Below are 22,480 nucleotides of genomic sequence, written 5' to 3' on the forward strand. Positions count from 1 at the left end.
TATTCAACATTATTGTGGAGGTTCTAGCCAGGGCTTTTATGAAAGAAAGAAGTAAAAGGCTGCCATATTGGAAAGGAACAAGTAAAATTATTTCTATTGGCAGATGACATCATCTTGTATATTAAAAAGTCTAAACAATTCACAACAAAAATCACTAGAATATGGAAGTTCACAAAAGTTGCAGAATTTAAGATCAATATAAGAAATAAATTGTTTTGCTCTATATTAGTAATGAACCACATGAAATTCAAATTAAGAAAAAGGGTCTACTCACATTAGCATCAAAAAAATAAAAATTCTAGGAATGAATTTTACAAAGAAGTGCAGACTTCCACACTGACAACTACAGAGCATCTGTTGAAATTAATGAAAACCTTAAAAAGTGAAAACGCATTCCACATCTGTGGATGGGAAGACAAACATTAAGAAACAATATTCAGGCTGGGGCTGTGGATCAATGGTAGAGCGCTTGCCCAGCATGTGTGAGGCACTGGGTTCAATCCTTAGGCACCACATAAAAAATAAAAATTAAGATCCATCAACAACTGAAAAAAATATTTTTCTTAAAAAAGGAAAGAAACTAATAATTTCTAAACTCATTTACAGATTCAAAATAATTTCTATTAAAATTTCAACTTTATTCTTTTGCAAATTGATAAGTTAGTCCAAAAACTCTTACAGAAATTCAGGTGAATCCAGAAGAGCCAAAACAAATCTGGTATTTCAAAATTTACTATGAAAGCTATTAAAATTGAGTCAGAGATTGTGGTATAAGGATGGGGGTTATAGATCAATGGAATAGAATCCAGGGTCTAGAAAGAAATCATTATGATTATGGTCAAGTGATTTTCAAAAAAGATTCCACTAAAATTCTAACAGGATCAAAACCACAATGAGACAACCACTGGGATGATTAACAGAAAATAATGATGATGATGATGATGATATATACATACACACACAGACAATACCAAATAACGTGGAGAAACTGGAACCCTGCACGTTGCTAATAAAATATACAATGGTGCAGCTGCTGCAGAAGACAGTCTCTCAAAAAATTAATATATGATCCGGCAACCCTACTTACGGGTATGTAACCAAAAGAATTGAAAGCAGGGTCTTAAAGAAACACTACACACCTATATTCATAATAGCATTATTCACAATAGCCAAAAAGTAGGGGTAACACAAATGTCCATCGATTGGATGAACAGACAAAATGAGGTATATAAATATGATGGAGTATTATTCAGCCTTAAAAAGCAGAGAAATTCTAATACTCCATGCAACACTGATGAGCCTCGAAAACATTATGGTAAATGAAAGAAGGCAGTCACAAAAGCCACATTTTGCATGATTTAATTTGTACAAAATGTTCAAAATAAATATTTACACAGAAATAAAAAGTAGAGTCATGACTGGGAGGAGCTGGGGAAGAGGAGAGGATGAAGAATGACTGCTAATGGGCATGGGGTGTCTTTATGGGGCAATGAAAAAAAATTTTTTTCAGTACTGGGGATTGAGTACAGGGGAATTCTACCACTGAGCCACGTATTCAGTCCCTTTTAATTTTTATTTTGAGACAGACCAATGCTAAGTTGCAGAGCTGGCCTCAAATTTGAAAACTTCTGTAGCCTCCAGGGTTGCTGGGATTACAGGCATGTGCTACCATACTGGGCTAAAACATCAAAACTAGAGAATAGTAAGGATTACACAACTTTGAGAATGTACTAAAAATCACTGAATTGTACACCTTGAAAGGGAAACAATAATGGTATATTTCAAGAAAGCTCTTATTAGGGAAAAAAATGATCCTACAAAAGAGGAAAATATACGAACAAAAAAAAGACCTCAAAACTAGAATAGGAGGAGAGCGAGGTAGTGCACACCTATAATCACAGTGACTGAGGCTGAGGCAGGAGGATTGCAAGCTCAATGGGCATGTGTATATATGTATATGTGTACATATATATATAATATACACACACATACATACATACACACATATATATATTTCATAACAACATATAAATATTAATAGGACACAAAGCAGTAAATAACAAAAGGCTCAATGAAAACCGTTGACAATGTAGGCTTCTGAGAATAAAAAAATGGCACAGAGTGTAAGGTATTGAGTTTTTAAAAATATGTGTTTGTAAATCTTTTGTTGTTGTTGTTGACAAAAAAAAAATGAAATTAAAAATGAGAGGGGATGTCCAGTGCAGTTTCTCATCTGCTTTTGCCATGCATCCTCTCTAACACTAAAGCAAGTCAGAAAGAAAAAAAAAAATTCCAATTTTCCCTTTCCACGCAATCATTAAGTAATAATAAGTAAAACTTTCAAGTAGGTTGAGAGAGACCCAAGTGAATAGTAGGAGAGCCATTCAAAAATGTAGTTTCAGAGGCTAGGGCTGGGGCTGAGTAGCAGAGCCCTTGCTAGCACATGTGAGGCACTGGGTTCAATCCTCAGTACCACATAAAAAAATAAAATAAAGGTATTGTGGCCATCTATAACTAAAATGCACATTCAAGGGGCTGGGATTGTGGCTCAGTGGTAGAGCACTCACCTCTCGCTTGTGAAACCCTAGGTTCGATCCTCAGCACCACATAAAAATAAACAAAATAAAGATATTGTGCCCATGTATAACTAAAAAAAAATTTTTTAAACTGTACGCCCAAAAGGTTAAGTATCACAATGCACCAGACAACATGTGTCTGCTCTTGAGAAGTTAAATCATCCTCAAATTTCAGCCACTGAAGTTTTAGGATTTTGGTTCCCAAATGACTATCCCAAAAGAAATGTAACATCAGTGATCTGGCTTTATTCCAAAGCTTCACAAACTAAAATATACCATATTGACTGAAATAACATTCTGGAAGGTCTCTGGGGTGACAGTAAATGTCATAACATTTTGGAAAGCACATGACTTTGAAAGTCACAAGGAGTTACAGGTGATCTAAACTTTACTAAGTTTTCAGGTATGCCTTACAAAAGATCAGACAACTGAATAACATATTTAGCTAAAATTATATACTTACTTTCTAAACATATCACACATATGAACTGTGAAAAATAATACATGCAAAACAATATAAAAATTATCAGACACACTACCAATTCAAGTTAACAGCTCAACTCTTTGGAAATATCTGCATGGACTTTACCACTTAAGGACTCTTCAAGTTTTAGAATTCAGAGCTGAGAGACCATGTGGGTAGAGAGATACTCTAACAGGAAGATTTTATTAACTAGTTCTATCTTATTATCTCAATATGATTTTAATTGCAAGATGACAAGTAAATTAAATCCTATTTTCCAGCTCTCCTGCAAAGTGAAACTGCTTAATGTACAAGTCTCTTTTCCCAACTAATAAGCAAAAATGGACAATAAAAACTGCTGCTCAAATGAGATTACTACTCTTATTATTTAATAAGTTATCTATCTAATATAAAAATATGTTCACTATGTATTTTTTATCGATATAATTAATCTTATTCTTCTCTGACAGTGATTAAAACTCTTGAAGAGGACAACATTTTCATTCTAGGACTAAATCCAAATTTTGGAAAGCATTAAAAAATTCTACAATATTAGTCCTTTGGAATCTTGCTAAACTGAATAACCTACCAAGCTCCCAAAATAATAACAAAATCCATAACAAGGTAAGCAAAATCTAGACTATTCAAGACATGCAGTCAGCCACATGGAGCCAATACAGCAGAAATTAGACTTCCCAAGTAACAGCAGTACAATGCCTTAAAAGCTCCATTCCACTTGGGAATATCCCCAATGAATTCAGGTGGTAACCAGATCCCTGACACTTAGAATGCTGCATCTTGTATAATAAATATAAAGAAACATGAAGTTTTAGCTTCTTTCACTAGAGAACAGTTTCTTAAAAAACACCCTCATTCTCCAGAAGCTTGTGTGGTCCATTTCCTACCCACTTCATTCTGGTGGTTTTATTTTGTTTATTTATTTATTTATTTTGGCGATGCTGGGGATCGAACCCCAAGCCCCACATATACTAGGTAACTGCTCTATGCTCAGCTTCTCTCCCAGCCCTTCATATATACGTGTGGGGAGGGATGGTGGGGACTGAACCCTGGGCCTCACTCTTATAGGCAAGTACTCTACCAGTAAACTGCATTCCCAGACCCTGGTCCACAATTTTTAGAAGTTGGGCACTAATGAGAGAGCTGAAAGCTTCATTCCTATCCAGAGGTCCAAGCCACTTTGCTATTCTTTATCAACATTTAGAAAAGAGAAAGCTAAGTCAAAAAATAGGTGACACGTGTGACTAGAAGGCTGGGAAAGGCAGCTTCAACCCCAGCTCTGGCATCAACCCCTGTGGGGCCTTACCTGAGTCACCCAGTATTAGGGGCCCCAGGACCACCCCAAGTCTAATAGCTCACTGGGAAGACTCACTGGAATCAGCACAGTCATACAGCCGAGAAATAATGCAACAAAAGGACATAGCACAAGCAGCAAGAGGAAAGGTGTCTGGGGTAAAGACCAGAGGAGACCCGTGTGGCCTCCTAAGTCTCTCCTGGGTAGTAGCCCAGGGCATGGTTAATTCACCCAGTCCTGAGCTGTGACAGCTGAGTAAAAAACTGTCCACTGGGAAAGCTCCTTAGAGACTCAGCACTCGGGAGGCTTACAGCAGGCTGAGATGCAGACACAGTTAAGCGCTCGCTGAGATGCCAGACTCCCCAAGGGAAATGAGGTGTGCAACATAAATCATAGTGTATTGCAGGTTGGACACAGTGATGCTCTCTGATTCCACTCTGGCAATGGCGGAAACCTTCGCCAAATCCACGTTTCCGCACACCAGCCTGGAGCCAGACTTGTGAGCAGGGCCTGCTGTGTTAACTCCTCTCTGACCTCACTTCCCTAAGATCTCATTTTCACATGGTTTTCCCCCCTGACCCACTTGCTACCTTCCAAAAATGTACAGAAGCCACTCTGTAAGATAGAAACTCTGTAAGATGGAATAAATTCAGGGCTTCGGGCCTCAGGAAGCCACACAGCAACAAGAGACCATCCCTGGGAGAAAAGAATTTCTTTGTTCAAGGCAGTTATCCCAGTGACAATGGTGACCTTATCTTTAAAAAGCCTTCTCCCCCTCAAGGCCGCCCCTCCATTTCATTTGCACCTTTCAGCTTTCCCTAAGAGATCCTCAATATCGTGTCTTTAAGTTCTTCCCCTTCAGTGTTCTCACCACATGCATATTCAAAGACCAGAGCACATACATTAGGTGTACCTTATATGAAACGCTTAAGACCAGAAGTGCTTCAGAGGTCTGTTGTTTGGATTTGGAAATATCAACTTTACCAGTTGAGAAGGACTCTCAAGTTTTAGAACTCAGAGCATTTCAGACTTTGGATTTTCAGATTAGGGATGCTCAACCTATAATTCTATCCTCACTGATTATTTTTTGTTAAAAACATGAACAGTTTTAGTTCCATCTAATTATCTTGTATGTAACACAAAACCCACATGTATAACATCCAGGCGTGGTGGTGCATGCCTAAAATCCTGGCAACTTGGGAGACTAAGGAGGGAGGACCATAAGTTTGGGCTAGCCTGGGCAATTCATGGAGACCCTGTCTCAAAAATCATGTGGGTCAGTGGTAAAGTGCCCCTGGGTTCCATCCCCGGCACTAAAACATAAGACAGGTGACTCCTCTAAAATAAGACAGGTGACTCTTATACACTATTTCAGCATTCCATTCCATATCCAGATGCCCAGTACTCTATAAAACTCTTACATAGAATAGAAAAAGTTAAAAGGTAAGCAAAAAGAACAGGATATGAATCCTGGCTACAAATCTTATTGGCCATGTAATCTTTCGAAAGTCATTTTGCGCTTCTAGGACCCTGCGGTTCTGATGGACACAAGGAAAGTCTCAAACAAGCTGCTCCAAAACCGCACTCCCATTCTGATCTCCCAGCAATTTCCCATTACTTTCTTCCTTAAAGGAACAGCATGGGGTAAAGGTTTAGAATTGATTTGGTGCCAGCTTGGTGCCAGCTTTCTCCATCACAGTTGAAATGATAAACATACAATTGTTATACTACTTTATTTTCATTATAACAAAGAACTATTTGTGGATTCAAGTCATCTTGGGTATGACAAGACACTGGTTCCTCGAATTAGCTTCCACACATTGACTGAACAGAAAGCTAACATTTTGAAGGTATTTTCCAAAAATACTATATTATTGCTCCCAGATACATTTGGGAAAATCTTTCTTAATTCAAATAAATATATCCCAAGCACCTACCATACCTTGTGCTATGTATACACAAGATGCAGAACCACAGAAACTGAAAGAGTACTGGGTGTTAACACCAATCACTTTTTAAAGGTGCTTCTAAAATCAGTATGTGGCATAGGAATGGGCCAGATGTCTAAAGGAGAAAGTCGTATTTGAGAGAGTAGAATCGGAGGGGAACCTTATGTATGATTCAGTCAAGATCTCCAACCACCAACCCTCAAACCATGCATTCTTTGAATAAAATCACCACATCAAAAACAGTACTGCAAACCAAGATGGTACCTGAGAAAGAGAAGGGAAAGGGTAGAAAAAAAGGAAAAAGTTTGAACTTACCGGGACTGTGGCAATCCTTTTTTACTGAGATCTGCCCTCACGCGTTCTCCTACATGTCTGTAAATTTCCACTAAGCTGTTTATTGCTGCATCTCGAACCTAGATGGAAAAGAAGACACCTTATGGATGCTGTGTGTCACTCCCCAGCACTTCCTGCTGGGTCACAACAGGCCACAAGCCACCCCAACTTATCAGCACAACTAAATACAATCCCTTATACGCACTGGACTAAAGTCTCATTTGACAATTTTCCTTCCTACAGACACCATCCCAAAGTGTAGAAAATGCGCAGGTTCCCCACCCCAACATATGTGCTGAAAGTCTATATCCTTAATTCTTTCCATTCTTTAGGATGATGTCAGAAAAACACATTTTTAGGTCATCTTTCCATGAATTATTTGAAAACAAAAACATCATGCAAAATAATCTGAATTTAAGTTGAGTAAATAAAATGGAAACAAAAATGGAAAGTACAGGTTGCACAGACCCTATACTCGAGGAGCTCAGAATCCTAAAAAGGAGAAGAAGGAAAAGTCCCTAAGCTTTACATTTAATACAGGATGCAATAAACATTCAACAGCACAAAGAGCACAGTAGAAAGGAGGGTGCAGTCATATCTGGGCATGTTAAGATATGCTGTATGGAAGAGAGGGGCACCTAAAATGTGCTTGGAAAGAAAGGATGTCACCAGGTCCAGTTGGAAGGAGACAGGTGCAAGGTTTTAAACAAGATCCTGCCTGTGCTAAGGCAGAAAAGCAGGAATGCACAGCACGTGCTTCAGGAAGGGCAAGTATTCCAGTGTAGCCAGAGACAAAGAGGAACCAAGACAGCAGCACAAAATCAGGATGGAGAGACAGGATAGATCCCTGCCCCCACCCTGGTCCTTTGGAGAAATTTGAATGTAGACTGTAAAATAAACAATACTATACTGTACAATATTAAATTTCTTAGGTACAAAAATGACATAGGATTGAGTAAGAAAATATCCTTGTTACTGAATGATACACACTGAGGTTCCTAGGAGTTAAAAAACAATTTTAGTATAAAAACGGTGTTTCTGATTAACACTCCATTGTGCATATAAACATGTTTAGACTATATTATCTTGTCCCCCAAAAACCTTACTCTATGAACAGATTTGTGACCATCAAAAAGTAACATCTGCATATTACTTTTAAATGGTTCATGAAAAAAAGTTATGATTGCAAAGGCATGTATATGTGTACAAATAAAAAGAGGGGGTTGCTGGGGGAAGCAGTGTAATGAATTGGTAGGCAAAGATGGGGGAGAAACATGATTTTACATTTGGTCCCAAGCAATGAAATCAAAGTACTGGAGTGAAGGAAACAGGTAGGATAGGAACAGAAATAATTTATGGTCTGGAAACTGCAGGCTACTCTGTGAGATTTAATAGTGTCATATGACAGGTAACTTTATTCATAACTTCCACCCCCTCTGGTGGAAAAGGCAAATCCTCAGCTATAGCATCTTTTTAAAAATTTGTTATTTTTAGATGTACATGACAGTAGAATGTATTTTGACATATTATACATACATGGAATATAACTTATTCTAATTAGGATCCCATTCTTGTGATAGTATGTCACATGGAGTTTCACTGGTCATGTATTCATCTATGAACATAGAAAAGTTATGTCCCATTCATTCTACTGTGTTCCTATTCCCATACCCCCTCCCTCCCTTTATTCCCCTTTGTCTAACCCAGTGAACTTCTAGTTCTCTATTTCCCCCTTATTGTGTGTTAGCATCCACATATCAGAGAGAACATCTGGTCTTTGGTTTTTGGCACTGACTTATTTCACTTAGCATGATAGTCTCCAGTTCCATCCACCTTTTTAGTATGAAATGCCAAAATTTCATACTTCTTTATGGCTGATTAATACTCCATTGTGCATATAAACACATTTAGGCTATATTATCTTGTCCCCCAAAACCTTACTCTATGAACTGATTTGTGTCCATCAAAATCCAAATGTTGGAGACCTAACATCCAATGTTACTGTTATGTAGAAATAAGGCCTCTTAGGAGAATAGAGGTTAAATGAGGTCATAAAGGTGGGACCCTGAAATGAAAAGATGATTAACCTCATAAAAGACATAGAAAGAAGCAGCAGAGAGAGAAGGTGGCCATTTGAAGCCAGGAAGAGAGTCCTGACACACTGGCACCCTGGCCTCAGACTTCCAGTCTCCAGAACTGAGAGAAAACGAATGTCTGCTGGTTAAACCCCAGCCAGTCTATGTTGTTTCATCACGGCAGTCCAGAAGTTTACTCACACAGATTATCAGTTTATGTGGTTTAAAAAAAAAAAAAACACACACAATCTCTAATGCTAGGAAACATTTTCACATAGTGATGGGCAAACAGTACAAAAGTAGTCCGTGACACTGTGTCTTGGCAACCAGGAGTAAGAGCACCATCTCTGCTCACTTTCTAGTGATGCCATCTGCTCATCATATCAGCTGGTCTCCTTAAAAAGCAACCCGTACCAGTTACTTACAAAGTGTAAGCCATAAACAGTTAAAGACACTTAGTGGAATTAGTAGCTTTGAAGTCAATGTAGACCTAAAGACCGACATGGCCACCAGAAGCTGCGTGACCTTAGAGGCAATACTGAACTCCTGTAGTATGCTTCCTCCTCTATTAATTGAGGGTTGCATTGAGAGATGAAAGAATGGATTCACTCAACAAATACTTGAGTGCTTACTGCTCACACAGACAAGTGGTGAATGATGAGTGAGTGGGACAAGCTGCAGGTAGTAGTGATGTGGCACTGGCAGGGGACCCTGCTAGCAGCTAGAAGAGGGAAGGCAGACTCAGGCACACAGGTCTCCATCACCCCACCATGGGATGATGTAGGCATGGCTCTGCCACACCTTGTACACTTTCAAGAAAAGTCAGAAAAATGTGTCTCCCTGCACACTCATCTAAAATCTCTGCGGGTAAAATTAAAACATTCTGCAAACACACACACACACACACACACACACACACACAGGTATATAACAATCTGCAGGCTACAATCAGATCTTATGCCAGTTTTTGACCTACAATTTCTGTATCTGATGCACTCAACACAATGATGATCATTCTCTACATCTTTTAAACAAACATTGTTGGCCTCTAAAATAATCATTCCTCAGACTTAGAAAGCTCCAGGGTCTAAACCAGCCTTTACTGAAGAAATGCAGATGAGCAGATTCTCTTTGGTGTCCTATAAGGTTCAATACTCTAAGTGGGAAGGGAAGGTTAAATGAGAGCAGTTCAGTAGAGAACGAAGGACAGCATGGTTGCTCACGAATGCACGGGTCTCACACTACCTCTACCTGCTTACCCGTCAGGCCCACCACAGAAAGGAGCCCGCAGCCTCAGGATATTCAGGCTGTGAAAGTGCCATATATGAAGCACTACCTGCCAAGCACAAGTTGAACCCTTTATCTATAAAGTTATCTAGGGTTTCCCATGTATGCCACGGTGTTCCTTCCTTCCATCCTCAAAGGGGTCCCGTTTCCTAGACACCCAAGAGGGAGTGAAGGTGGAGAGGTGAACCCCTGCTCCAGAATGGAAGCAGAACTGCCAACTGAGTGCAAGCCTGTGTCCTCCTTTAAGCACACTGCATCCCAACATGGATGTCAACATTAGGGCTTTGGTTAAAGCAAAACACTCAGAGGGCTTGACCGCTGGGGTAGTGGGACAGAAAGGCAGCATATAAAAGTTGCTGAGAATCTAAATCTCCCCCAACCTCCATCCTCCTGGACATGAGCACAGCCCCAAAGCCAGCTACCTGGGCAAATGGGTACCACAGGAGCGCACCAGTACACCCATGAAGCAGGGACACAGCAGCCCTGTCAAACCCTTCACAGAGGCCAGCTTTCTCCCCACCTCTGCACCAGCTGGGAAAACACTGGTTCAACAGGCAAGGAGATGTGTTGTGGTAGGCCTTAGAGGTGTACAGTGCACAGCAGCAGGGGGAAGCCACTTGGAAGCAACCCCCGTTATGCTGCCTCAGGCAAGGCTAGGAGCCCAATCCACAAAACCCAAGGCTGTCAGGCACAACTAGTGCTCTTCCCTAGTCCGGGACTTCCTTCTGTGCAGGCTGCCAGCTTCCTTTACCATACCCACTGCCCTGCCCCTCTCATCAACATGCTGGGTCTGTGGTGGAATCCACACGTCCAGGAATGATAGCCTGTCTCCTTAGTGTGTGGCTATCACACAACCCTGGGACGGCACACAGGACCTGGGATAGGATTCTCCACGTTGAGATAGGAGAGAAACTGTGGAAAAGCTTATGGAATAGGTTCCTATGCTCTTGGAAAGGGACAGCTGGGGAAGAGTGAATGCTGGCTGGCACTCAATATGAGAGAATTATTCATTACTGGAGGACAGGAGGTGACAGTGTTATTAGGGTTATGTTTTTTTTTTTATTGGTTGTTCACAACATTACAAAGCTCTTGACATATCATATTTCATACATTAGATTCAAGTGGGTTATGAACTCCCATTTTTACCCCAAATACAGATTGCAGAATCACATCGGTTACACATCACATTTTTACATACTGCCATATTAGTGACTGTTGTATTCTGCTGCCTTTCCTATCCTCTACTATCCCCCCTCCCCTCCCATCTTCTCTCTCTACCCCATCTACTGTAATTCATTTCCCTCCATGTTTGTTATCCCATTCCCCTCATAACCTCTTATATGTAATTGTTTTTAAGGTAAAAGTCCTTATCCTCTGGCATAGTTAGGAATTAATGTCTAAGATTTGCTTCAAAATAATGGGACGGGGAGGGAAATCAGGAAACTGACGCTGGATGGCACCCTCATTACTTCTATGCACATTTGAACCTTTTTTTTTTTTTTTTCCTTTTGCAGTGCTAGGGATAGAATCTGGAGCCTTGCACATACTAGGCAGGCAATCTACCACTAGGCCTCACTCCCAACCCTGTCTGAACCTGTCAACAACACACAGGAGCCTGGGAGGTGAGATCTCCCACCCACCAGGCAGCCCTGTACATGTGTGGCCTGGCTGCACCTGGTCTGTGCCCAAGGAGAGATCTGTAGAACACAGCACCACAGTGGAGATGGCAAGATGCTCAGTCTCTGAGGGTGCCACTGGGCCATTAGGAGGCTGGACCTCCCTCCAGGACTACTCCTTGTGCTAAGTGGTATTTGCCCCTTGCTCTAGCAACTATAGGCTGGGTTTTTAGTGACTTGCACCAAAAGCATTCTAACCTTCATACTCCATGCATCTATGGCCACTCTGAGAAGCCTCGGGAGGGCTTCCACTGCCCCAAGACACTCAGCTACGCTCAGATGACTAAGGGGGAATTCACATCCTCCAAAGCAGGAGTGACCTGCAGAGTTCATTTAAATACTATGCACTCAATGCTGGCGGCCACCTGAAGAGCTGCAAGAGAATTTCAGTGGCCACTCGTGAGAGGGTATTGAAGAACTAGAGGCTGACTACTATTGTCAGGCACCCGAGTGCAGTGATAGCACCAACAAAACCCAAGTGTGCTCTGTGGTCTGAGACTAGGGAAAGTTCATCCAGAGTTATGGGGTGGCCTAGAACTGTAAAGAATAGCAAGTTATGATCTTCAGTCTCAAGGCCAGAGCCTAGGAGGAAAAACTGATGAAAAAATTAAAATAAAGAAAATAAAGACAAGTAAGGACATGGGGGTGCAGTTCAATGGAAGAGTGTACTTAGCATGCACACATCTTGGGTTCAATCTCCAGAACCAAACACACTGATATAAAAGCACACACAACTTACATTAAGAACCCCAGAAGGAGCAGTGATCAACTTGATTAGTACAAGGGAAGCAAGGTGGCAGGGTTTCTGGGAGCGGTGGTACGTATATGTGCATGCAAATGTACAGATAAGACACGACCAAGGCAGATGTGGATATAGGGATTAATTGCAGAGTACTGTGTGTAGGATCCCCAGGCCACACATCCTGTCTACTAGACTATGAAAAGCTGCCCATACAGTCACAAACTGCATTTTATAGAGGGGGAAAAAAAATGAAAAAGCAATAAGAATTTTCTTCCAACCAGAGGCACAAAGGCCTAGGACTCAATCCATAAAACTTAGTGCAGGCTGCAATTTCCTGGCCGAGGCCCCACATTTTCTGACACATAAAGAACATCCACTTAGTATATTAGGCAGGAAGTGGTAGCTTGAACTTTGGATTTCATGAAATATTTTAAACAAGTTTTGCATTTTTCCTCTTAGAAAAAGAAATTATTTTCTTACTTCTTCATAAAAATATATATATATAAAATAATCTTTATTATGATTATTTAGCAGCAAGAAACAATTCCACTAAAAGGTGTTTCTTTTGCATTTAAGTTGTACTTATGATTACCACTGAGAATCGGTCCAAGAGCATCCAGCTTTTGGTAATGACACCGATTTTTGGTACACAGAGGGTTCTCAGTGTTTGGTATAAGAGAAATATGTCTATGACAATATCATAAATACATTTCAAGACATAAATGCCTATCCTGTGATTTAAGAATTTTCATATGGGGCTGGGGATGTGGCTCAAGCGGTAGCGCGCTCGACTGGCATGCGTGCGGCCCGGGTTCGATCCTCAGCACCACATACCAACAAAGATGTTGTCTCTCTCTCTCTCTCCTTTCACCCTCTCTTTAAAAAAAAAAAAAAAGAATTTTCATATATTCAAAACACTATATATCTAAGAATTTCTTAGAAACTCACTGGAATGTGGCAGGTGTAAGATTTCTGCAAATGAAAATGGCCATCAGGCCACAAGGAGACTTCCAAGTAACTTGGACCTTCTAAGGCTCTTCTACTTAGCTCAAGGGTCATGCCAGCAGGTAAGAACAGTCACCCTCCCAAGTACTTTCACAAGGAGTGAGGAGCAAGGCAATCATCAGTGCCCTGAGAGGGAAACTGCAGTTCAAGATCCAAGTGCCCACTAACGTCAACTAGCTCTAAAGTACAAAGGCAGGACCAAGCCTAGTCCTGTGTTTTCCACCTAGGCGTTCCGGCACCACACTAGGCAGCTCGAAGTTGTAAATACACTCTACCTTCTGTCACCTTTAAAACACTATACCAAACTGCTCAAATTTGATGCTACCTTAATCTCTTAGATAACTGAATGTTTTCCAAATGCATGATCATTCTGGTCACAAGTAATTTAATCTATGCTGCTTCTAAAATAAGGAAAATCTTGCTGAAATCCCTCACAAATTAACCCCTTCTCTAGACCTAAAGGAACAAAACTGCATCAGGGAACAACCCAATGCAAGGACAGATCAGTCTCTCCCATCCCTTCTGCAGAATCTTCAAGGAACTTCTTAGTGGTGATAGGGCCAAGGGTTGCTAACTGAGGCTTCTCCTATCAGGAAACTTCAGAAGAAAATCTATGAAGAATTCTACATTCTGGAGGCTTGTCTAACAGCTTTCAGTATGAGAATGTCACTGTTTCAAAACTTTAAATGTAAGAACACTTCATTCTCAGTGACTCTCAAAATCTACATGGAATCTGTGATCTTTCAGGCAGGGAAATACTGAGTTTTCCCCCCACAGTACACATCAGTGGAGGGTCCTGGCCTAACAATGTCTCCTCCATGTGCCTCTGGAGGATGGTGTCCATCTCAGTTACAAAAACAAAACCTGAGGCCCCAAAAACACCAATCCAGCAACCTTCCCCCAACCCTGCAAAGCCTAAGCTTCTACTTCTGCTGGGCCCACAGAAGCTCATAGTTAGTGTATACGGAAGAAAAGAAGGGACAGAGGGGCAGAATGAGAACATGAACCATGCTGCAGTGTGGCACACAGTGACACCTGATGGTACACAGCAACATCCACCCCCCTCACCAAGTCGGACTCTGGACAATGTCAACTGTCATCCCAGGTCACATCTGTCTAGCCTACCTTCACAGTTAAAGTGTACCGTGGATGTATACTCAGGTCCAGTGTTAACATTCATGTCACCAACCTGGCCAGTGTAAGCATTTGAATTAAGGACAAATGACCTTGACTAAAGAAGATGGCATTTCTGCTTGGCAAATACGCACCATGTATTAGGAGTGACATACTCAGTGTAGCCTCTAGAAAGGGGCTCTTCTGTTGAGGACAGCACGGTGGTGCATGCCTATAATCTCAGTGACTTGGGGAACTGAGTTCAAAGCCAGCCTCAGCAATTTAGTGAGGCCCTAAGGAACTTCGCAAGACCCTGTCTCAAAAAATAAAAATGGTTGGGATGTGGCTCAGTAGTTAAGTGCCTCTGGGTTCAATCCCTGGTACCAAAACAAAAGACAAAAACAGACAAGACCAAGGCAGGGAATGTGGCAAGATAAGCCATTGGATAATCTAGCATTTTTTTTTTTAACTTAAAGATAATCTAGGATTTTTTTTTAACTTAAAAGTAAAACTAATACTGACTAGGAAGCATGATTCAGTAAGCATAAGTACCTAAGAGCTGTATTTCCAGTGCCACTCAGCTTCAGTGAAGGCTGGGTGAGAGAAAATGAGACAAAAAAGGAAAAAACAAGGACCACACAGCACAAGAGATGCCAGAGAGAAGATGAGAAACTGCCGTGGGACTCGAGAGCAAAGACAAAAGGAAGAACAGAAGGGACACAGACCCAGCGAGACCTAGGGGCTGGCACCTAAGTGGAAGGAGAGATGGCACAGCCTTGTTGGAGGGTGATTTGTTAACAATTGAGACCTAAAATGAGATGCCTCTTCATCAGATATATTTCTTTTATAATTTATTGCCACATTTTCTGCCCTTCTGTCTAGGAAAACATCTATCCTTCTGTATGAGCTGGTATAATAAAAATGACTCTGGGTGAGAAACAAGCAAACTGGGCAAGACAGATGGTCTTGTGGAGCTCAGACCTGGAAGCTTCCTGAGCTGCCTGATGGCCACAGCAGATGTCACCAGAGTATGAGGCCTAGTAACCACAGAGCACATGACCAGCTCCTCTCTACCTTTTTTTTTTTTTAAGCATTCTTTATTGTTTAGACATAGCTACTTTTCATTTACTTATTGCTAAAATGAATTCAAATGTGTAGTTTCTTTTATGCTAAAGCAAACCAGGAAATCAGGACACAACTGCCATGGTTAAATTTTAATCTTCAAAGAACAAGATCTCCACAAGGCTGGCCTGAAGACACTCAGATTCTACCAGTTTTTGAGATGTTCCATATTTAATTAGTGGAGGGACTGCAATTACTTTCAGTTGTTTTCTGAAGTCATCAATTGGATCTTTCCAAGAAGTTTTTCTCCTACTTGGCAGTGGATGAACACCCAGCCTTTACTGATAGGCTTCAGCCCCTCTCGAATGACTGGGATACCAGCTGTTCCCTTCGGTGTCCTTAGAACCCATAAAGTACAGGAAAATGGTCTTGCTGAGGTGCTGCTTCACAGCCTGACTCAACTCCTGGAAGCCCGACATGCTCACCTCCTCATAGACAGCCATAGGTACTGTGCACTGCTTGGGGCAGAAGGAGTCCACTGCTGCTGGGCAGGACCCGCTCAGGGTGGGGGGATAACACTTCTGATGTCCTCTCCACCTTACACTAACAAAGTGCTTTGCCTTTTGCAATTTAGGTAAAATTTGTTTCAAGCACAATTCTTAAGGAAACAGTACAAGTACTGTCCACAGTGATACAGCAGCAAGCCTAGACACTGCCCGGAGCAAAATACAGAAGATGCCCTCAGATCCTTTCCTAGTCACTCTTCCCAGTCCCACCCTCACCCTTTTTGGCTTAAGAGATAGTGACCAGAGTGGTCCTATCTTGGAGGCTGAACTGGATGACAGCAATTTAGAGAGGTCAGTGATTTCACAGCCCTACATAAGAGAGGGAACCGAGCAGCCACAACTTTACCAGTATTTCATGAATAATAACTGGTAGCTAATGTCACACACAATGATCAGAATTCTTTGAAGATGATCGAGCCCCACCCACCTACCGAGAACACCCTACAGAGAACACCAAAGTCCATCTGAGCACTCAGTAAATAAACGATTTCCCCCCAGGATTTTCTTCCTCACTCACCTGGCTGTTTGGGTCTCCAAGTAAGTTACATATGTGTGGCACGATCTTGCTTAGTGTCAGAGTATGTGCTCCAGAGCTGAGAACAAAAGGGGTGTGTGACTGTTAGTGAGAACTAAGGAAAAGAAAGAAGCCCCTTTGCCCACAGCCACCCCTCCTCCACTTCCCAGAGTGCAACCACCCTCACAATACGGCCCTCTCCACCCTGATGGAACGCACCCCAATGGGCCCTTTCCCAGGAGTTCAAGCCCCTCAGTGGCCCTGACCTTTAGAGGCTAAGCCAGAAGCCTGCTCCCACCATAGTGCTTGCCTCACCCGTGACATCTCTGCCCTGTGCTTTGTCATGTCATAGTATCTGTCCTGACAAGCTCAGTGACCAACCAAACTGCAAGTCCCTTGAAGCCACCCCTGGAGGGTCCTTGTGCTCTATGGAACAGCTCCTGCTATAGCAGACATTCCGTTAATGCTGCTGGATGACAAAACTGTGATGGAGTAGCCGCAGGACTTCCGACCACATGCTGCCCTGCTGGGAGACCTTCAGGTATTCACAACTCTTCCCCATCACAAGCACAGTTGCCACAAACGCCCTTTGTTAATACATTATGTAAATGGTAGAGACAACTCTAGAAAATATTTCAGTAGTTTCTTTCAAAACTAAAAAATAACCCTGCCACTGTACTCTTGGGCAATGACCCAAGGGAAATAAAAACAATATACCTGCAGAAATTTAGACATATTTGTGTACACACATTTGTAGCAACTCTATTTCTAATAGTCCCAAACCCAAATTTTCTTCAACAGTTGAATGGTTCAACAAACTGGGATACATCTATAGCATGAATTCTCAGCAATAAAACAAAATGAATTACTGTCACTGTCAATAACAGATATTACAACCTCAAGGGAATTATGCAGACTAAAAAGGCTCCCAAAAGATTACATATGGTATTATTCCATATTTATGACAAAATGACAGAGATGGAACACAGACTAGTTATCCAGGCAACAGGGCAGCAGGTGGGAGACCTGTGAGTACTGGTGTGCATCCACAGAAGCCACACATGTATACCTGGAGCGATCTGAATAAGCTCTGTGAGCTGTGCCAATATCCCTTTCCCAGAGTTGACACTGTACTACCTGAAGTTCACTGTACTGCAGTTATGGAAAATGTCAGCACAGGCAGGGGGATACACCTCCCACTACATTTCTTTGCAGCTTCCTATAAATCTATAATTTCCAAAATAAAAAATGTATTACAAAGCTTAAGCCAAGTAAAACATAAATTCACCCTAGACTTACGCATTGAGTGTTGCAATAAGGCAGAGACAGATGCCTTCTCTTGTACGAAAATTCTTGTGTTTGAAGCCTCCAAGCATTCTGTCCCATACGTACTGCAGGTAAAAGAACAGGTGAGAGGACAGAAATAGCTGCAGCCCTTCTCTTGGGTTGCAGAGGAGGAGCCTCTTAGAAGGTGCCAACCTGGTCCCATCCTCCATCAGCCCCCTCGGCCCTCTCCACAGCATATTGAAGAACAATGGCTTATTATCAAACACATCATGTTAAAATGTTCAAAATGCATACATTTATAGAATTTTATTTAATTCCATCAACACCTCTTAAAAGAGAGGTATAACTGGCCTTGTTTTATAAGTGAGAAGAACAAGCCCAAAAGAGAAGAGATGACTTGACAAAGACCCTGTAACACTCACACTGCTCTATGCCTGGGACAACTCTACCCAGGCACAAGTCACACACTTGGTCATCTTCTATGGCCAATTTAATCTTTCCCTCAGAAAGGTTTTTACTGATGATCATCCCCACCTCACCACCAACAATGGACAGTGGGACCCTGACAGGCTGCATCCAATCATCCCAGAAGGCTCAGCTCCACAGCAGATAGAGCCCAGGGTTCCAGCCAGTGCCCCTAGCTTCCCAGATACCAGGGCTGCCTCCTTTCAGGGAAAAGGGGAAGCCAGTGGTGAAAAAGAGTTAAAGAGCCTAATCGATAAACCAAGCATCCAAAACCCATGTTAAATCCACTAATTTATTCAAATGATGGGTTCTGCTACTAATTTAAACATCTTATATTAGGGGACAGATTAAATATATGAAAATGCTCCCCTGTAACACACCAACTTAAAAGAAATTAAATCTATGGAGTAAAATGCTGTTTATCCAAGTGGACACATGCCCACTGACCCCAGAATGCTTCTCTCACCTACCTGGGGATTAGCAGCTTGATCCATGATCTTTAGCAGCAGAGTTTGGTCTTGCTCCCTCACAGAGTCTTTAGCATCTCCCAGTCTGTCTATTAGACTTGGCAGCACTGAAAATCAACATGGAAATTGAACAAATGGAAACCAAATGGTGGTGGTGGTGGGGGGGGTCATCAACTGCTAATATTTCAACTAATTAGGAAGATAAACCATTGGCCTAACTCATGTACCTCATTCTAAAACCGCCCATTTTTGTGCACAGCTCTACTCTTCTTGATGAAATGCAAGAATTACCAAAAGAATCCACAAAATCCACTGCATGGACAAATTGCAAAACCAACTGGCTTGCTTTTGCGTCAGTTTTGCAGGGCTTCTTAAAACAGTTCTATAAAAGAAAGGTTGAGGACAAATATGAGTGGGTCGGTACTAAAGAATGATGGCTACTTTTGCACAAGAAATCAAGTTGGCAATAACATTTCATTATCAGAACACGCATTATTAATGTTCCATATTAGAACATGAAGACTGGGGGGAAAACAACAGAAAAGTACAATGCAATAAGGCCAGTGATGTGTGGTGTGGGGAGAAGGGGGTGCAGCCCTGCTGGGGAAAGCAGAAGGAAACAGAACTGGGAAGCAGGGCTGGCAGGGAGCGAAGGGTGGCTGGAGAAACTGAGAAGACTCAGGGAAGGCAGCGGGGCTGCAGGGAGGAGAATCCAGGTGGGCTCCACACCTGCCCACAGCTCACCTGTGCCGATTTGCGCCTTGAACCGATCCTGCAGCCGGGTCACCAGAGCCGACAGGATATCCATGCCCAGAAGAACCACCTGCAACGGGAAACAGCAGGAGCCAGTCAGAGGCGGGCTCGGGGAGCAATGCTCCCGCCCACCCACTCAAAGGACGCCCCAGCATATCTGGCCCGACGTTATCCGGAGCCCGTAGCGCAGGCGCTGACTGGGAAAACTAAACTGGCCAGAGGAAGGAGGCTGTCGCACAAAACAGCCGTTTACAGTTTTGGTAGAAAATACTCAGTGCCAAAAAAACGAAAATAAGCAGCCACGCGTGGCCCAACTCCGCCGCGCCAAGAAGAGCTCCTCGCGGCCCCGCCCTGTCAGCCCCGCCCCGTCAAGCGCGTATGCAAATTATCGGTCGGCTGGCGCGAGGTCTTCTGGGTAAAACAAACCCTTCGTTTTGCGGCCCTTCGAAGCCTCAGAAAATGGGAGTAGGTGGTTTGAGTTGGGAGCTATGGTCACTAGAAGTAAGCTAACTACCAGGCAGGCTAGGGCGGGACTCCTGAAATTAGTCACCACAACCCTACCTGGTATTGGCGCTTCCAGCTCGCAGTGCACGCAAGCTCGCGCTCAACCATCCTTTTCTTGGGGTTGCGTTACTGTCCAATGAGCGTCTAGTGAGGGCAGTACTGCTAACGCCTACACAACACACTCGCATCAATTAGAGCTTTGCTTTATTTTGGTGCAATTTTTGGAAAAATGAAAAAACCTCTTTTCCCTGCGTTCAGAGTTTAAAAATAGCTAAGTTAATCTTTAAAGAAACTGTAGTGGTTTACTTAGCCGTCGCTAGGTGGCGTAGCACACCCACTGTATTGTTTTGAAGACTGGAGTATCCCTAAAACCCACTCCCACTTCATCATTACCCGATTTCTAATCCTTATGATTTGAGATACCTAACCCATTATTCAAAAAGAAAACACTATGGGAAGTGTTTGTAATACTGCCTGCCGTTGCTCCTCATTCCTCCAACTATAGGTAGCAAAGAACTGGGCTTCATATTTAGTTGTTATCCACTGCTTCTAAAGAAATCCAAATTTGCCCAATAATCAGAATACATGAATTGGCGTGGCCTCTCAAGGGAATAGCTATTTGACAATATATTAAGTGAAGGTTGATTTGTAGACAAGTTTTTATACTATTATGTAATGGTATTTTAAAAAGCTAAAACAGTGACTTTTTAATATTATTATGATGTGGATTTTTCCTTTTTGTAGATGGATACAATATCTTTATTTGTTTATTACTTTGCTTTTGAGCTTTAAAAACGTTCCACATTTAACTTCCTTCTTATAAAAACAGTATAGGGCGTAGTAATCTTGCAGTGACAGATGTTACCCCAGCCAGATGATGAAGGTCAATCAGCAATCAAATCATGCTGGTGGTTTGTATTCTTGATATTATGAAAAAGGCACTCTTTATCTCTAAGACAGTCCTCCCAACAACCAGTAAGTGCAGTCTTATGAGAAAAAAAAAAAAAGCAAGAAAATTCCAAGAACAGGGTTCCTATAAAACACACGACCAGTGCTCCTCAAAATGTCCAGGTCATTAAAAACAAGGAAGACTGAGAAATTGTTACAGCTAAAAGACACCAAAGGAAACATAACAACTAATGTAAAATGGTATTTTGGATGGGATTCTGGAACAGAAAAATATCAGATTTTTCTTAAATTAAAAACTAAGTGGGGCTAGGATGTGGCTCAAGCAGTAGCCCGCTCGCCTGGCATGCCTGCTGCCCGGGTTCGATCCTCAACACCACATACAAAGATGTTGTGTCTGCCAAAAACTAAAAAATAAATATTAAAAATTCTCTCTCTCTCTCTCTCTCTCTCTCTCTCTCTCTCTCTTTAAAAAAAACTAAGTAAATCATCACTAGTAAAAACTAAGTAACAAAGCATAGATTTTCACCAATAATAATGTATCGATATTGGCTTATAAAGTGTAAGAAATATTCCATACTAATGTTAGATGTAATGACAAGGAGAAGAGGAATAAGATACATAGGGACACACTGTATTATCTGCAATATTTCTGTAAATTCAAAACCTTTATAAAAAATAAAATTTTGTAGAGTTTTTGGGTTTGTTTTGCTTGCAGTGCTAGGGATTTAACCCAGGGCCACATTCAGGCTAGGCAAGTACTCCTATCACGGAGCTACCTTCCCAGCCCAAAGTGCAGTTTTCAGAAACAAGTAACCCATCACTTCACTGGAACTGACTCTCTCTCCCCTGATGACATCCTAGGCAGCTGCACAGTTGCATTTCTGGTTGGATTATTACAAAATATTAAGAGTGCTTCCTTCAGATCACACCACACCTTTCAAAAGTCACTCAAGACTAAGGTGTGAGAGGACTACTGCATTTTCAGATATGACAGCCCAGGTGGATTAAGCTATCCATGAGATCTAGGAAGGCAACTTTAACTCTTCCAGAATGCAGTTCCAGGTACTTACAGAGCAACTGGACTTTGGAGGGAAACAAAGGGACTTGCCACACACAGTTGTCTAGTTCGCCCTCAGTAACAGACCCAAGGACAAGGACAGGAATCACCAGCACCAGTGTGTCTTCACAGCTCAGGCCCCTCTCCTGTTTCTATTTCACCACTGAAGAAGGGAACACATACAAAAGTCCTTGCCCAAAAGGTCACTCTAAATATTAGCTGGGGAACCTCTGTGCCTTAGTTCCCTCTTCTCTAAAACAGCTACATCACAGGCGGTGGTGACCATTCAATGCAGTGTGTACATAAAGTGCGTGAGCTAGGGCCTCGTACACGGTAAGGGCTGCACTACACAGAGTAGTCATCCT

General features: G+C 41.9%; 1 protein-coding gene and 1 pseudogene across 18 annotated transcripts in view; both read right to left on the reverse strand.

Annotated features, from left to right (window-relative positions):
- CLASP1 (cytoplasmic linker associated protein 1) overlaps positions 1–22,480 on the reverse strand; it is a 270,123-nt gene that overhangs the window by 160,700 nt on the left and 86,943 nt on the right. For all 17 annotated transcript variants that reach the window (XM_081261195.1, XM_081261182.1, XM_081261194.1 and 14 more), the window contains exons 3-7: positions 19,637–19,715; positions 18,896–18,999; positions 17,973–18,064; positions 16,677–16,752; positions 6,616–6,713 (exon numbers count right to left, since the gene is read on the reverse strand). In XM_081261195.1, the coding sequence (XP_081117321.1) occupies positions 6,616–6,713; positions 16,677–16,752; positions 17,973–18,064; positions 18,896–18,999; positions 19,637–19,715 (449 nt within the window). The remainder of the gene's footprint in view (positions 1–6,615; positions 6,714–16,676; positions 16,753–17,972; positions 18,065–18,895; positions 19,000–19,636; positions 19,716–22,480) is intronic.
- LOC308630717 (thioredoxin domain-containing protein 17-like) lies at positions 15,746–16,096 on the reverse strand (annotated as a pseudogene). The gene has a single exon. The product of its transcript is annotated as a thioredoxin domain-containing protein 17-like (transcript).

This window comes from Spermophilus citellus, assembly GCF_964194105.1.
Source record: "Spermophilus citellus genome assembly, chromosome: 11".
Classification (NCBI taxonomy): Eukaryota; Metazoa; Chordata; class Mammalia; order Rodentia; family Sciuridae; genus Spermophilus; species Spermophilus citellus.